At 42.0% G+C, this 16,639-nt stretch overlaps 1 protein-coding gene across 11 annotated transcripts in view; it reads right to left on the bottom strand.

Moving 5' to 3' along the window:
• Nucleotides 1-4,569: 4,569 nt before the first annotated feature.
• The window catches only part of ZC3H11A (zinc finger CCCH-type containing 11A), a 212,637-nt gene continuing 200,567 nt past the window's right edge, over nucleotides 4,570-16,639 (bottom strand). For all 11 annotated transcript variants that reach the window (XM_075853611.1, XM_075853614.1, XM_075853604.1 and 8 more), the window contains one exon: nucleotides 4,570-6,193. In XM_075853611.1, the coding sequence (XP_075709726.1) occupies nucleotides 5,962-6,193 (232 nt within the window). In that variant the 3' untranslated portion in view covers nucleotides 4,570-5,961. The remainder of the gene's footprint in view (nucleotides 6,194-16,639) is intronic.

The following is a 16,639-nucleotide window of genomic DNA, read 5'->3' as shown; positions in this document are numbered from 1 at the left end:
TGAAAACTGCACCCATCAAAGTATTCAAAACAGCATTCACAAAGTATTTTAGCCCTTTAGGCGTTTCACAGGAATTAAAGCAAAGTAGAGGTGAAATTTACAAATTTCATTTTTTTTCTTCAAAAATTCATTTGTAATAAATTTTTTCTATACCACAGAAGGTTTTACCCAAGAAATGCAACTCAATATTTATTGCCCAGATTCTGCAGTTTTTAGAAATACCCCACATGTGGCCCTAGCGCGGTCATGGACTGAAACACAGGCCTCAGAAGCAAAGGAGCACCTAGTGGATTTTGGGCCTCTATTTTATTAGAATATATTTTAGGTACCATGTCAGGTGTGAGGAGGTCTTGTGCTGCCAAAACAGTGGAAACACCCCAAAAGTGACCCCATTTTGGAAACTATACCCCTCAAGGAATTTATCTATGGGTATAGTTAGCATTTTGAATCCATAGTTTTTTTGCTAAATTTATTTGAATTAGTATGTGAAGGTGAAAATCTACTTTTTTTGTGAAAAAATTAGGAAATTTTAAATTTTTACAAGGAATAAAGTAGAAAAAACACCCCAATATATGTAAAGCAATGTCTTCCGATTATAGCAATACCCCATATGTGGTAATAAATTGCTGTTTGGACCCACAGCAGGCCTCAGAAGAGAAGGAGCACCATTTGGATTTTGGATTTCTGATTTTGCTGGAATAGTTTTCAGTGCCGTGTCGCGTTTGCAATGCACTGGAGGGATGAAAACAGTGGAAACCCCCCAATAGTGACCCCATTTTGGAAACTATACCCCTCAAGGAATTTATCTATGGGTATAGTTAGCATTTTGAACCCACAGTTTTTTTGCAAAATTTATTTGAATTAGTATGTGAAGATGAAAATCTACTTTTTTTCTGAAAAAAGGTAGCCATTTTTAATTTTTACAAGGAATAAAGGAGAAAAAGCGCCCCAACATTTGTAAAACAATTTCTCCTGATTACGTAAATACCCCATATGTGGTAATAAACTACTGTTTGGACCCACACCGGGGCTTAGAAGGGAAGGAGCGCTATTTGGCTTTTGGAGCTCAAATTTAGCTGGAATGTTTTTGGGTGTCATGTCGAATTTGCAAAGCCCCTGAGAGACCGAAACAGTGGAAGCCCCCCAAAAGTAACCCCATTTGGGAAACTACACCACTTAAGGTATCTAGGGGTATAGTGAGCATTTAGGCCCCACACGTCTTTTGCAGAATTTATTAGAATTAGGCCGTGAAAATTAATAACATCATTATTTCCACTAAAATGTTGAATTTTTTCAATTTCACAAAGGATAAACGAGAAAATGCACCCCAACGTTTGTAAAGCAATTTCTCCCGAGTACGGCAATACCCCACATGTGGTCATAAATGGTTTTTCATTAGAAAGTAATTAACCCTTTACGAACTGATTCATGTTTTGCTTTTTCGTTTTTCCTCCCCGCTTTCCAAGAGCCACTACTTTTTTATTTTTCTGTCAATAGAGCGGTGTGGGGGCTTATTTTTTGCGGGACGAGCTGTCGTTTTTATTGGTACCATTTTTTGGTACGATGCCATATCGGTGGACATAAACGGCTGTTTGGGCACGCTGTAGGGCTCAGAAGGGAGGGACACCATTTGGCTTTTGGAGCGCATATTTTGCTTGGTAGTAGCTCTGGCGTTTTGCTGGTATTTCAGTTTATAATGTGGGGGCATATGTAGGCTGGGCAGAGTACATCAGGGGCATAAGAGGGTATAATAATGGGGTAAATAAATAATAATCCACAGATATGTGGCCAGTGTCGCACTGATAAATGGCGCCCAATGTTATCCACTTTTGGAACACTGCACATTTTGCATCGCCATAATCTGAGAGCCAGAACTTTTTTTATTTTTTCACCACCGGAGCCGTGTGAGGGCTCATTTGTTGCGGGACAATCTGTAATTTTCATTGCTACCATTTTGGGGTACATGCGATTTTGTTGATCACTTTTTATTAAATTTTTCGGCAAGCCAGGTGACAAAAACCATCAATTCTGACAATGATTTTTATTTATTTTTGACGGCGTTTACCCTGGGCTATAAATGACTATTATACTTTATTCTGCGGGTCGATAAGATTACGGCGATACCATTTGTATATACGTTTTTTTATGTTTTGCAGCGTTTGAGCAATAATTTATTTTCTGTGTCACCATATTCTGAGAGCCATAACTTTTTTATTTTTCAGTCAAAAAAGCTGTGTAAGGGCTTGTTCTTTGCGGGACGGGTTGTAGTTTGTATGGGTACTATTTTGGCGTACATGCGACTTTTTGATCACTTTTTATTACATATTTTGTGAGGGGTGGTGACCAAAAAATAGTGATTCTGGCATTGTTTTTCGTTTATTTTTTTTTGCGGCGTTCACTGTGCGGCAAAAATAATATTATAGTTTTATAGTTGGGGTTGTTACGAACGCGGTGATACCTAATATGTGTACTTTTTTTTTACGTGTTCATTTTTTTTCCTATAATGATAGACTTATTATAGGAAAAAAAGCAGTTCTTGTTTATATCACTTATAACTTTTATTTTTACACTTTTTTTAAAACATTTTTATTCTTTTTTTTACTTTTTTCACTTGTCCCACTAGGGGACACTTAGACTTGCAGCTTTGATCGCTGCTGGAATACATTACACTACACACGTAGTGTAATGCATTTCAACTGTCATTGTGACGTGACAGTCACACTGACAGGAAGCCTACGACGACCACCCTCGGGGTGGTCCTCATAGGCTTCTGTACATGGCAACCCGGAAGCCATTGTCTGACGTCCGGTTGCCATGGGTACCATCGCCAGCCCCCGTGATTTCACATGGGGGCTGCCGATCGGCGCTAAAGACCTTAATTGTGGCGTTCAAAATCGAGCGCCGCAATTAAGGGGTTAACTGCCGATATCAGCGGTGACAGGCCGCTGATCGGCAACGGGGAGAGCAGGGCTGACACCCTGCACAGTTAATCGCCGCTGCGGTGTAGCGCCGCGCGGCGGTTAACTGTCAAAGCACTGACGTAACTGTACGTCAAGGTGTGCGAACTTACTGCTCACCATGACGTACAGTTACGTCATGGTGCGTTAAGGGGTTAAACATGAATTTCTGCAAAAACAAAACAAAAACAAAGATGAAATTTATAAATTTGCTTTAATTCCTGTGAAAAGTCGAAAAGGTTAAGAATCTTTCTAAATGCTGTTTTGAATACTTTGTGGGTGAAGTTTTTAAAATGGGGTGACTTATTGGGGTTTTCTAATATAGAATGTCCTAAAGGGCAATTCACAACTGAACTAGTCCTTGAAAAAATAGCCTTTTGAAATAAACTTGAAAACTTGAGAAATTGCTGCTAAAGTTCTAAGCCCTGTAATGTCCTAGAAAAACAAAGGGATGTTCAAAAAAAAACGATGCCAATCTAAAGTAGACATATGGGGGATGTTAATTAGCAATAATTTTGTGTAGTATAACTGCCCATCTTACAAGCAGATACATTTAAATTTAGAAAAATGCTAATTTTTCAGTAAATTTTGGTGTTTTTCACAATTAAATACAAAATGTACCGAGCAAATTTTGCCAGTAACATAAAGTCCAAAGTGAAACGAGAAAATCGCAGAAACGCTGGGATAGGTAAAAGCATTCCGAAGTTATTACCACAAAGTGAAAAATTTCAGATTTGAAAACTGAGGCTTTGTCAGGAAGGTCAAAAGTGGCCAAAGCGGGAAGGGATTAAGTGGAAGTAAAAAAAAATATTTTGAAAAACGTAGCAAAAAGTATTTTGAAAGAAAACAGGTTTACTGCAAGAAGTATGCTAAAAGAGTGCTTCATTGCACCATATGGGAACGGTACAATACACTATACATCTGAATACTTTTATAAAAATAAGGTACATCCTAATTTAAAGCTTTCCTAATATCACTGGTATTCTGTACGATATTCAATTGGAAGAAACTCATTACTAACAATATTAATAAGAGGGTTGTTATATGTAACTGAAGTAGTTTCATTGTAAACTTTATATTTTAAAATGGAAATAAGCGTTAAAGGGGTTTTCCCCATCAGGGACATTTATGACATATCCACAGGATACGTCAAAAATGTCAGATAGATGCAGGTCCCACCTCTGGGACCCACATAATCTCTAGAACGGGGCTCTCTAAAACCCGTTCTGCCTTTTTCTGCTCCAGCTGCCTCCTGGCCACTTCCTGACTATTTGTTACTCAGCGAGCTATGCGGTTTCCTTCTTGATGGTCGGAAATCACAAGAGTCAGCAACAACACAGCAGTAGAACGGGTTTTAGGGGGCCCCAATTCTAGAGATAGGTGTGGGTCTCAGAGGTGGGACCCGCATCTGACATTTATGACATATCCTGTGGATGTGTCAAATATCTATGATGGGAAAACTCCTTTAATGCTGTGACAATAATGTCAGATAATGGCAATGGTTTTTGTTTTTTTATTTGGTTTAATTATTTAGACCAACAAACAAAATTTTATACAAGTAAATAAAAATTGGGGGTGAAACCCCCCCAAAAAACCACATAAAACATTTAAAAACTGTTAAAATATATTTACTTCTTGACAATACAAGACATCCAATGGAAAATACAGTGCAAAATTGAACATTATCTAGATCAGTAGTGAACATGATTGTGGCAGTAAGAGCAAAGCCAGCATTCACTTCAACCTCTTTTCCACTATATGCTCATCTGCTGCTCATAATTTATCTATACCTGAGTTTTTCAAAATCTTACTTGCACGTAAAAAGGTATTATAAATTGAAAATACAACATTTTGCCAATTCATCTTCCATGCTGTACCAGGAGATTAAACCATTAACATAATGAGGTTGTTGCTTATTGGAATAGGAAAATGTAAATTATATATATATATATATATATATATATATATATATATATATATATATATATATATATAAACACACACACATCTAGTAAGTGTAAGTCAAAACATTCACCTTAAGGCCCTGTTCACACAGAGTTTTTTCCAGGAGGAAAAATCTGCCTCAAAATTTCATTTGGGATTGATGTCAATGGGAGGTCAGAGGCGTAATCGCCCAAAGATAGGGCATGACGCTTCTTTTTACCGCGAGACTGTTTTTCCGCTCACGGTAAAAAAACGCCTCTGATTGAAATCAATGGGAGGCATTTTCGGACGTTTTTTGGCACGGTTTCCGCGTCCAAAAACTCAGTGTGAAAAGGGCCTAAAAAATATTTCCTTTAACCTTACTTCAACTTGATATAGAAAAAAAAAGTAGTGAAAAACACTACACAGGATTCAATAGTAAAAGCCTTTTCTAAAAAACAAAGCCAAGCTGTACTTTCTTTATGTTCTATATATGAACAGCTGCTAGGGACACTTGTCCTCAAAATTATATATTTGTAATATTGAACACTTGTTTATAAATCCACAGAACATCCTGATGCTGCACAAAGTAGGTCCCTCTTTATTTTTCTGTTTCTACGATAGTTTCCAATTAGAAGCTGGAATGCATTTTTCTCTCATTAAAAGAAGAAAAATAAACAAACATTTGATTCAGATAGTCTCATGATAAAAAACAAATAACAGTTGTTAAATAGTCTTGAAAAAGTAAGACAAATGCATCAAACATTAAAAGGTTCTATTGATAAAGATCATCGAAAAAAATGTATATTGGTTTTGTCAGACCTTAGAGAACTGTAATAGGAGACCATTAACTAAAAATTTTATATCTAGATAAGCAGAATGTTTTTTTGTTTTTTCTTCACAGTTCAAGGCTAATGCGACACCATTACGATGTTTACCAAATTATAATTATAGAATTATTAGGATTATAATGAAACAAATTGTAAGTGCCACAACTGTGCAAGGCTGGAGCAGTTGTGTATCTATTGAATTTTTTAAAAAATTCTATACATTTTACATGAGACCCAAAATAATCACAGAATCAGCTGTCAATCATCTTTGACAGCTCCAGAAGAAGAGCATCTTCATCTTTATTTGAATCCAGATCCAACTCTGCCTCAAGTTTATCATCAGAAATTTCCCACATCAGCTCATCAAAATCATCCTCTGAGGGCACAGAAGTTTCTCCCACTGATGCTGAAATTGTTTTTGGTGACTTCAAAGGAGGTTGTATTGTGGCAGAAGCACTTGGCAAAGGTGTACAAGTTTGGGAGCTAAAAGACAAGACAAAACTTTGACATTACATAATAGTTTACTAAATATCTTTTTCCAATTTTATTTTTACAAAGTATATGGCAGTGTTCACACACATTTATGCCCTATGTTTATTGTGTATGCCCTGACATACATTATAAGTGTCCATAGGACTTTATTAGCTCAACACAGACCAATAGTGTGTCCTTTTGGTCTCCATCGGGCTGGTAAACAGCAGGTGCTTCCCAATGCCGGAGTCCCCAGTCAGATCACTTACAATGTTCTAGCCTTGAACTCCGGTATTGCAATTTCTGATATCACTGTCCATATATGTAGTGACATCAGGAACTTTCTGGAGCACAGCACTTTAAGTAGCGCTATACCCAGGGGGTTCGGGGCGATGTGACTATACAGTGGGATACATTACAGCATTCTGTTGGAGGTATATGTCAGGAGTCCTTCCATCGTTTACCTCCGATGGATGGCAAAAACTTGATGTGAAGGGTACCGAAGATTGTTCCTGCAAAAGTTTAATAGCCTAGCGCAAACACACAGCCAGTATGATGCCATATTAATACAATAAATCACGGAAAACTATGGATCAACAACATATAAATATCAAGGATTCTGGTAGTACAAAATCCATTGGTGCTATTTTAACAGTGCATGCATATACATATGTACAAATGTGATGTCAATCAAGACAATGGAGCTTAGAAGATGATTTTTACTCAATTTCCCTTTTTAATGTCATAAATATTTGTGGCAGGATTAGTCTGATTTCAGATCAGCACTGTTTAATTAACCAAAATGCCCTAGAGCGCTTAACCACTTCGAGCCAGCTAGTATCGGCCTTGTGAACACAGCTCATTTTCTGGCATGTGTCACTTTATCTGGTAATAACTATGGAATGGTTTTACTTTTTTTCTCGTGACGCATAAAAGGTACAATTTGGTCGATATATTCAGTATTTGCAAAAAAACACCAAAAATGTAGACAAAATTTGGAAAACATAGAATTTTTCTACATATAAAAGTTTCTGCTTGTAAGGGGAGATTCACACGAACGTTGCGTTTTTGCGCGCGCAAACAACGCAGCGTTTTGCGAGCGCAAAAACCATTTGACAGCTGCGTGTGTCATGCGTGTCTGATGCGCGGCTGCGTGATTTTCGCGCAGCCGGCATCATAGAGATGAGGCTTGTCAACGCCCGTCACTGTCCAAGGTGCTGAAAGAGCTAAATCTTTCAGCACCCTCGACAGTGAATGCCGAACACAACAGCGAAAAACCTGTAAAAAAAAAAGATAAAGTTCCTACTTACCGAGATCTTCCCGGCCGTTGCCTTGGTGACGCGTCCTTGGTGACGCGTCCTTGGTGACGCGCCTCTCTTGACATCGGGCCCCACCTCCCTGGATGACGCAGCAGTCCAAGTGACCGCTGCAGCCTGTGATTGGCTGCAGCCTGTGCTTGGCCTGTGATTGGCTGGAGCTGTCACTTGAACTGAAGTGTCATCCCGGGAGGTCGGACTGCAGGAAGGAGACAGGAGTAATCGGTAAGTTAGAACTTCGGTTTTTTTTACAGGTTAATGTATTTTGGGTTCGCAAGTCACTGTCCATGGTGCTGAAACAGTTTAACTCTTTCAGCACCATGGACAGTGACTATCTCCTGACGTCGCGTACCGATAATTTTTTTGCCGGGATCGGCCAAAACGAGTTTGGCCGAACCCGGTGAAGTTCGGTACGCTTGTCCCGCTTCGCTCATCGCAAAGACACTCCGTTTGGATGTTCGGAAACAGAAAAGCACGTGGTGCTTTTCGGTTTTCATTCATCCTTTTCACTGCTGTTGCGCGAATCACGCTCGTCCCACGGAAGTGCTTCCGTGTGGTGCGCGTGATTTTCACGCACCCATTGACTTCAATGGGTGCGTGATGCGCGAAATACGCAGAGTTTTTGAACCTGTCGCGCTTTTTGCGCAGCAGACAAACGCTGCGCAAAAAGCACGGACTGTCTGTACTGCCCCATAGACTTGTATTGTCCATGCGTGCCGCGTGAAAACCACGCGGCCCGCACGGACCGAATACACGCTCGTGTGAATCCCCCCTAAGACAGATCGTAATGCCACACAAAATAATTACTAATAAACATTTACCATATGTCTACTTTACGTTGGCATCATTTCTTGAAAGTCCTTTTATTTTTCAAAAGTGTTACAAGACTTTAAAAACTTTACCAGCAATTTCTTACATTTTCAAAACTGATTTTTTTTAGGGACCAGTGAAGTACTGAAGTGGCTTTAAGGGTACTATATTTTAGAAACTCCTAAATCAGCCCATTTTGAATTTGCTCCCCTTCAAAGTATTCAAAACAGCATTTAAACAGCTTCTTAACCCTTTAAAGGAACAGTGTCATCACAAATTTTTTTTTCATATGTTCAAGATGTTAGTGCTTTATTAAAAACGTTTATATTTATTTGTGTGTTTGTGTTTTACTTTTTCTTATTTTTACACTTTTTCTTCCCTATGGGGGCTGCCATTTTTTGTTCCATTTGTGTGTGTGTCGATTAACGACACATACAGACATGGAATACGGCAGCCACAGTCCCATAGGGACTGCGAACGGCTCCCGTCCCATTCACTTGTGTGTACGGCGTCTGTGTGGGAACTGCGCATGCGCCGCTCCCACACAGTCCAATTTGAAATTGGCGCCGTCCGGCGCCATTTTCCTGTGGACCGGAAGTCGCGGCCGGACAGTAATATTACTACTTCCGGTCGCGGCTTCCGGACTTGTGCACTTGGACCAGCGGCAGCAGACGGAGCGGGCGGGCCGGAGGGAGCCGCGGCGGCAGGAGCAGGTAAGAGATTTCAATGTATGTTCGTGTTTGTGTGTGTTTACTACTGTATGTAAACCTACTACACTGTGTGTTAGCGCAAAAAATGGCGACACACAGTGTAGGAGGTTACACCGTTCAAACCCCTCGTTTATCCCGGCACTAGCCAGGATAAAGGAGGGGGGGATGCTGAGAGCTCACTAGAGCGAGGGCTTTTTACCCAATTTTGCAGCAGAAAAGCTATGTGGTTGCTTTACCACATTCTTTTGGGAATGGCTCCATCTAGTGACCAGAAATGGTAAATACTATAAATTTGAATCCAATTGAATCCAATTTATAATTTTTCCTGACTCGTGAAAAAAATAAAAAAAATTTGAACAATGTTTAATCACCCACACACTAAATGTTTAATTTAAAAAAAACAAACATGTTTTCTGGCAACACATTGCCTTTAAGCATTTCACAAGATTTAAAGCTATGTGGAGGTAAAATTTACAAAATGTCATTTATTTAGCAGAAATTAAATTTGAACCCTTTTTTTTTTTTCTGTAACGCAGAAGATTTTACCAGAGAAACGCAACTTAATATTTATTGCCCAGAGTCAGGAGTTTTTAGAAATATCCCACATGCGGCCCCAGTGTGCTACTGGACTCAAACACTGGCCTCAGAATTGAAGTAGCACCTAGTGGATTTTGGGGCCTCCTTTTTATTAAGATATTTTCCAGGCACCATTATAGGTTTGAAAAGGCCTTGAGGTGTCACAACATAACCCCAAAAAGACACCATTTTGGAAACTACACCCACAAGGAATTAATCTAGGGGTCTAGTGATCCTTTTGACCCCACAGCTTTCTTTTACTGAAATCATTGGAATATAGATTTTTCTCATAAAATTAAGATTTAGCTTATATTTTTTCATTTTCATAAGGAAAAGGAGAAAAAACACCCAAACTTTTGTAAAGCAATTTCTCCCGAGTACGGCAATACCCCATATGAAATCAAACTGCTGATTGGACACAGGGCAGAAGGGAAGGCGTGCCATTTTGCTTTTGGGCCAAACCAGGATTTTTTGTGAGCTCACTGTAAAAATCCTTTACTTGTCCAGTTAATTGGGGGACACAGACAGAATATACACTGTTGCCACTAGGAGGCTTGACACGAAGTTAAAAATGCTGGCTCCTCCTACAGGATATACCCTGTACACAGACATGGCAATATTTAGTCTGTCCACAGCAGTGGGAGAAGCAGATACAAGGTAAGATAAGTATGCCAAACACTAGAGGGGAAGCCCTAAAACGGAACTCTGAACAAAAAAAAAACCCCAAAAACTTTAAAAGAACCGGTGGGAGCTAGGATTTTACAGTGAGTACTCAAAAAAAAAAACAACTGTTTTCTTGTTCGTTACATAGGGGGACGTCCTAGAGAAGTCCACAGAGGTGGGAAAAGAACACAGGACATGGTCAACTATTTCACAGATGCATGCACCCTAAGGAAGCGTCTGAAGAAGCAAAAGGTGTGCACCTGGTAGAACTTGACAAAGGTGTGCAAAGATGACCACGTGGCCACCTTGCACAATTTAAGGGAAGGGGCCTGATGGCACAAAGCCCAGAAAGCCCCATCCACTCTGGTGGAGCAGCCGTGACCCAGAAAGGGGGAACCTATCACCGAAATCTATAAGCCTCGCGAACGATCATTCACCGAGGCCGCAAAACCCTTCCTGAAGATGAACAGGAAATCAGACAACCAGAAGGAAGCAGTGACAGAAAGGTTCGTCCGCAGGGTGAAGGTGACAACCAGCATTGGGAGGGAACACTCCCTCGAATGACCGTGAGAAGGGCAAAAAGACAGACAATATTCATGTGGAAGGCCGAAACAACTTTAGGCAAAAAAAATACGATCACTGGGCATAGCACTGCCTTGTCTTGATGAAGAGTCAAAAATGGAGAACGACAGGGGGTACCCAACTACAAGACCCTCCGGATGGAGGTAATCCCCAAACAGAAAAATAGAGAGATCTCTCGCAAGGGTTTAAAAGTTGTTGATTGTAAGACATCCAAGACCAAATTCAGGTCCCAAGAGGAGATCGGAGGACAATAAGGGAGTATTGCAGAGCCACCCCTGTCAAAAAAGTCTTAACGTCAGCTTTAGACCCCAACTAGCGACCAAAAAGATGGATAGAGCAGACAATTGCCCCTTTCAGAGAGCGGAGTGCTAAACCGTGATCCAGACGACTTTGCAAAAAAGGAGAGATTTCTGGACAAGTAAAAACGAAAGGGGGGGGGGGGGAAGCCTGCGATCCTCACACCAATGAAGGTAAGGCTTCCATGTACGATGGTAAACATGAGCTGAAGAAGGCTTCCTAGCCTTGAAGATGGTGAGGATAACACTCTCCGAAAAACCACGAGCGGCCCCACAGGAAAAAAAAAAAAAATCGGGATCAGCCAAGACATTTGCTGATGAATGGCCAACATGCAGAGGCGGAGTGAGGTCGGCACAGCCATCTAATGAACAAAGGCGCTTCGGAGGAAGGAAAACCTTTGCGGAGCGTGTGTTGAAGGCGACACCCAATAACATGATCTGCTGGGAAGGATACAGACAAGACTTGGATCGTTGATGATCCTACTAAAGAGACTCAGTGTCCAGAGTAATCTGGAGAGCCGTCTCGTCCTCCCTGGTAGGAGACTTTATCAGAATGTCGTCCAGGTATGAGGTGACCGACACCTCCCTGGTGTGAGTGCCATTACAAAAGAAATTACAACTCTTGGGGCTGTGACCAGGCCAAGTGGGAGGGCCACGAACTAGAAATGTTGACAGTACCGCAACACGCAGAAAACACTTGTGCATAAGGCAGATAGGGACTTGCAAATACGCGTCCTTGAGGTAAACAGAAGAAAGAAATTCCCCCGATTAATGGATTCAATGACAGACTGAAGAGATTCCATCTGCAAATGACGTAATCTAATGTGCGCATTGAGACGCTTGAGGTCCAGGGTGGGCGGAACAAAACCATTCTTTATGGGGACTACAAAATGGTTGGGATAGAAATCACGAAACTTTTAGCTCGGGGGCACCAGAATTATGACCCTTTGAAGAAGAAGAGAGCTGATTAGACAAATAAAGACGGCCATCCTGTTTGGAGACTGCTGAACAGTGGACTAAAAAACGCTCTGGAGGGAGGCTGGTAAATTTGATTTTGTATCCAGAGAATACCACCTCCTGAACCCTGTAATCCGAAATGTGAGAGAGCCAGACGTCCATGAAACGCAGAAGCCTGCCCCCAACCCGAGGTGAATCGTGTGGGGGTGCACCTTCAGGCAGAAGTGGCCTTGCCAGCTCCAGCCATTGCCTTTCGGCTGTCGTCCCCAACGGAGGGGCCAGCCTTGAAGGAAGGTTTGGCTTTCTGATCTTGCTGAGGCTGTGGCCTGGAGGATGTGGTGATGGAGAACCTATGAAAGGCCCGAAAACGGGGACACACCTTTTTGGCCAGACTATTATGCTTAGGCCCGTTTTGAGGAAGATTGGTGCTTTTTCCACTTGTGGCTTCTGAGATTCTCTCATCTGATCAAAGTCCAAAGAGACAAGAACAAGCAAAGGGGAGAGCAGCCATGGCGGGCTTGGAGGCTAAATCAGTAGACCAAGCCTTGAGATAGGTAGTCCTGCGAATATCGATAGAATAAGCAAAGGCCCGCGCCACCTGAGAGCAGACCGTGATGGAGTTTGTGTGGCCATTCAGTAATAGCGCTGCTAACCCAGACAGATGCGAAAATTGGACTAAGGGCATAGCCAGAAGCCTCAAAAGTAGTTTTGGCAAGAGTCCACACGGCAATCCAGGGGATCTTTAAAAAACCAAAAAAAATGGAGATCGCCATACATAAAGTAGTGGCCTTGGCTAAATGTGAAAGTGGAGGATCCACCGCCGGAGACCTAACCCATGTGGAAGAATTTCCCTCCCGAAAGGGGTAGAAAACATCCAGACGGCTAGAATAAGAACATTTCCTTAAAGGCAATGTGTTGCCAGAAAAACATGTTTTTTTTTTTTAAATTAAACATTTAGTGTGTGGGTGATTAAACATTGTTCAAATTTTTTTTATTTTTTTCACAAGTCAGGAAATATTATAAATTGGATTCAATTGGATTCAAATTTATAGTATTTACCATTTCTGGTCACTAGATGGAGCCATTCCCAAAAGCATGTGGTAAAGCAACCACATAGCTTTTCTGCTGCAAAATTGGGTAAAAAGCCCTCGCTCTAGTGAGCTCTCAGCATCCCCCCCTCCTTTATCCTGGCTAGTGCCGGGATAAACTAGGGGTTTGAACGGTGTAACCTCCTACACTGTGTGTCGCCATTTTTTGAGCTAACACACAGTGTAGTAGGTTTACATACAGTAGTAAACACACACAAACACGAACATACATTGAAATCTCTTACCTGCTCCTGCCGCCGCGGCTCCCTCCGGCCCGTCCGCTCCGTCTGCTGCCGCTGGTCCAAGTGCACAAGTCCGGTAGCCGCGACCGGAAGTAGTAATATTACTGTCCGGCCGCGACTTCCGGTCCACAGGAAAATGGCGCCGGACGGCGTCAATTTCAAATTGGACTGTGTGGGAGCGGCGCATGCGCAGTTCCCACACAGACGCCGTACACACAAGTGAATGGGACGGGAGCCGTTCGCAGTCCCTATGGGACTGTGGCTGCCGTATTCCATGTCTGTATGTGTCGTTAATCGACACACACAGAAATGGAACAAAAAATGGCAGCCCCCATAGGGAAGAAAAAGTGTAAAAATAAGAAAAAGTTAAATACAAACACACAAATAAATATAAACGTTTTTAATAAAGCACTAACATCTTGAACATATGAAAATTTTTTTTGTGATGACACTGTTCCTTTAAGGACAATGCTGTCAAGTTCTGAATGGGCTGGAAAACAAAACAGCCTGGAAACGTTGAGGCTGAAGACTATAAAGGGGAGGGCGTAGATACCTCAAGGGTGTCACGGACAGCCCTGATAAGTATCTCCACCAAACAGAGTGGAGAAGAGCACTTACCAACTGAATCCAAGTTGGAATCAGATAATTAACCCTTCGGCAAAACCTCTCCAGAGGGAGAGGAAGTACCAGACCCGACGAGAGGACGACATGGATAGAGCCCACATGAGGAAGGGCGGAACAAGAGTCCAGGAGTGAGCGGGCAGACATGCCGCCCAGGATGTACTGAGTGATGTTTATCGATTATCCAGAAAACTGTAATTAGCCCATTTATAGATCCACACCCATCATACTAGTAGTGAGCAATACTGGGATTGGCAGGAATGCAGAGGCCGCAGGCATTTGGTTAGGAGACCGGCATGCATTGCACAAGGAAATTTAGTTTTACACTTGGAATAGACATAATAAACCGTAAAGGTTGTCTGGCGTGAGGGTTCCCCTTTAGGGTCAGACATGGCAGTAAAGGGGTTTATTTTTTTCGCACTAGTGGGAAGAGCAGAAACCAGAAATGCCACTCAAACGACGCAGCAAAAGGTAGTCCTATTTAGGGAGTAATGGCTGCTTTACCTAGCACTGCCGGAACATTACACTGTCTGAGCCTAGCTCTGCTAGGAGAAAGGAAGTTCCTACAGGGAGTTAGCAGAGGGACTGCAGGCTAGGGCACCTGTAGGGGAATAGAAGGAAGCCAAAGGCTGATCCTACCCAATCCCAAGGTGTCAGGTGTCCCTCCTGAGGAAAGAGAGCGGCAGCCTCCCCATGAGGAAACAGGGAAAAAAAAACGCGTTAGAGCGATATTAGAGGAAAGAGTGAAGGGCCCCCCAGCCTGTGCAGTGAAGCGCAAAACCGCGCCGTCCATAGTGAAAAAAAAAATAGTTTTACTACTTTTTAAAGAGCCAAGGAGCCTAGTTGTGAGCTCCAGCTAACAGGCTGGCCAGTTGACAGCTATAGCAAACAAGCGGAGGCCCGGGGTGGGTGGGGGGGGGGGGCGGGTTAGTAAAACTCACTCAGCTATCCATCTCTCAGATGTACTGAGCAGCAGGAGCAGCGCCTTAGTATTACCTCCTTTACTAAGGGGGACACTGGTGGGAGAGGTAGTAGAGGTGCTGCTTAGGCTGTTGGGTGACAGGGGAGCTTATGCTCTTGTCCCACTTGTCTTCATAAGCAGGTTGGACAGTGGTGCATTTGCATATGACACCATGCACCTGCCAAAAAGGGGAAAACAGGGAGATAAAGTAAAACCTGTGCCCCTAGTTCTCATGAAAAAATAAAGTTAAATGATTCACAGAAGTATCTGCCTCCTAGGGCACTTAGTGAAGACTGAATAGCCCAGTGTCTGTAGGCAGGTCATATGCTGTATGAGCACCTATTTTTTATTCTTAGTGTCAAGCCTCCTAGTGGCAATGGCATATACACACACAGTCTGTGTCCCCCAACGAACAAGAAATCAAAACATTTTCAACTAAAAGGTCGATTATTTCATTTTCACAAAAGGACCATGGAGAAAAATTAACCCCGACATTTTTTAAATCAATTTCTCCCGAGTACGTCAATATCCCATATGTGGTCATAAACTGCTGTTTGGACACATGGCAGGGCTCAAAGTAAGAAGCGCTATTTGGCATGCAGATTCTGCTGGATTGGTATTTGGTTGCCATGTCACATTTGCAGAGCCCCTGAGGTACCAGTACAGTGGAAACCCCTTAAAAGTGACACCATTTTAGAAACGAAACCCCTCAGGGAATTCATCTAGGGGTTTATTGAGCATTTTGACCCCACAGGTGTTTCATAGATTTTATTAGAATTAGGCAGTGAAAATTAAATATTTTATTTTTCCAAAAAAAAAAACGTAGATTTAGTTCTAATTTTTCAAGGCTTAATAGGAGAAAAATCAAACACAATTTGTTACTTAATTTCTCACGAGTACGACAATAACCTAGATGTGGTCCCAAACGGCTGTTTGGGCAATTTGCAGGGCTCAGAAGGGAAGTAGCGCCAACTGGAGCGCAGATTTCACTAGATTGCAAACGCAACATTATGCCAGAACACCAAAGTCCCTGAAGTTCCAGAGTACAGAAGAAACCCCCAAGAAGTGACCCCATTTTGGAAACTGCAGCCCTCAAGGCATTTATTTATCATTTGCCTGGACATATGACAGGGTTTAGGAGTGAAAAAGCACCAAGTGCATTTCAGGCCTATTTTGGTGATTTTCACAGCATTGGCCCACAATTGCAGGGCTCTGAGGTCAAATAGTAAAACAAACCCCTAAGAAGTGACCCCATTTTGGAAACTACATCCATCAGGGCATTTTTTTTTAAAGGGGTGTAGTCAGCATTTTCACCCCATGGGTGTTTCTTTTTATTAAAAATCAATGCACTGCGGATGGTGCAAAGTGAAAATTGCAATTATCCACTGATATGCCCAATTTGTGCCACTCAAGATTAATACCTCAAACTGTTAAGCAAAATCTCCAGGGTATGGCATTGACCTATAGGTGGACATAAACTGCTGTTTGGGCACACTGTAGGGCTCAGAATGGAGGGCACACCATTTGGTTTAGAGGGGTGGATTTTGATTGGTGGTAGTTGTTTGGGCACTACTGGTATTTCAGTTTATAATGTGGGGGCATAGGTAAGCCTTCCAGAGTACATCAGTAAAGAATA

Source organism: Rhinoderma darwinii, chromosome 2, assembly GCF_050947455.1.
Source record: "Rhinoderma darwinii isolate aRhiDar2 chromosome 2, aRhiDar2.hap1, whole genome shotgun sequence".
Taxonomy (NCBI): domain Eukaryota; kingdom Metazoa; phylum Chordata; class Amphibia; order Anura; family Rhinodermatidae; genus Rhinoderma; species Rhinoderma darwinii.
Note: the sequence above shows the minus strand (reverse complement) of the source record. Positions and strands in the feature narration are given on the sequence as shown.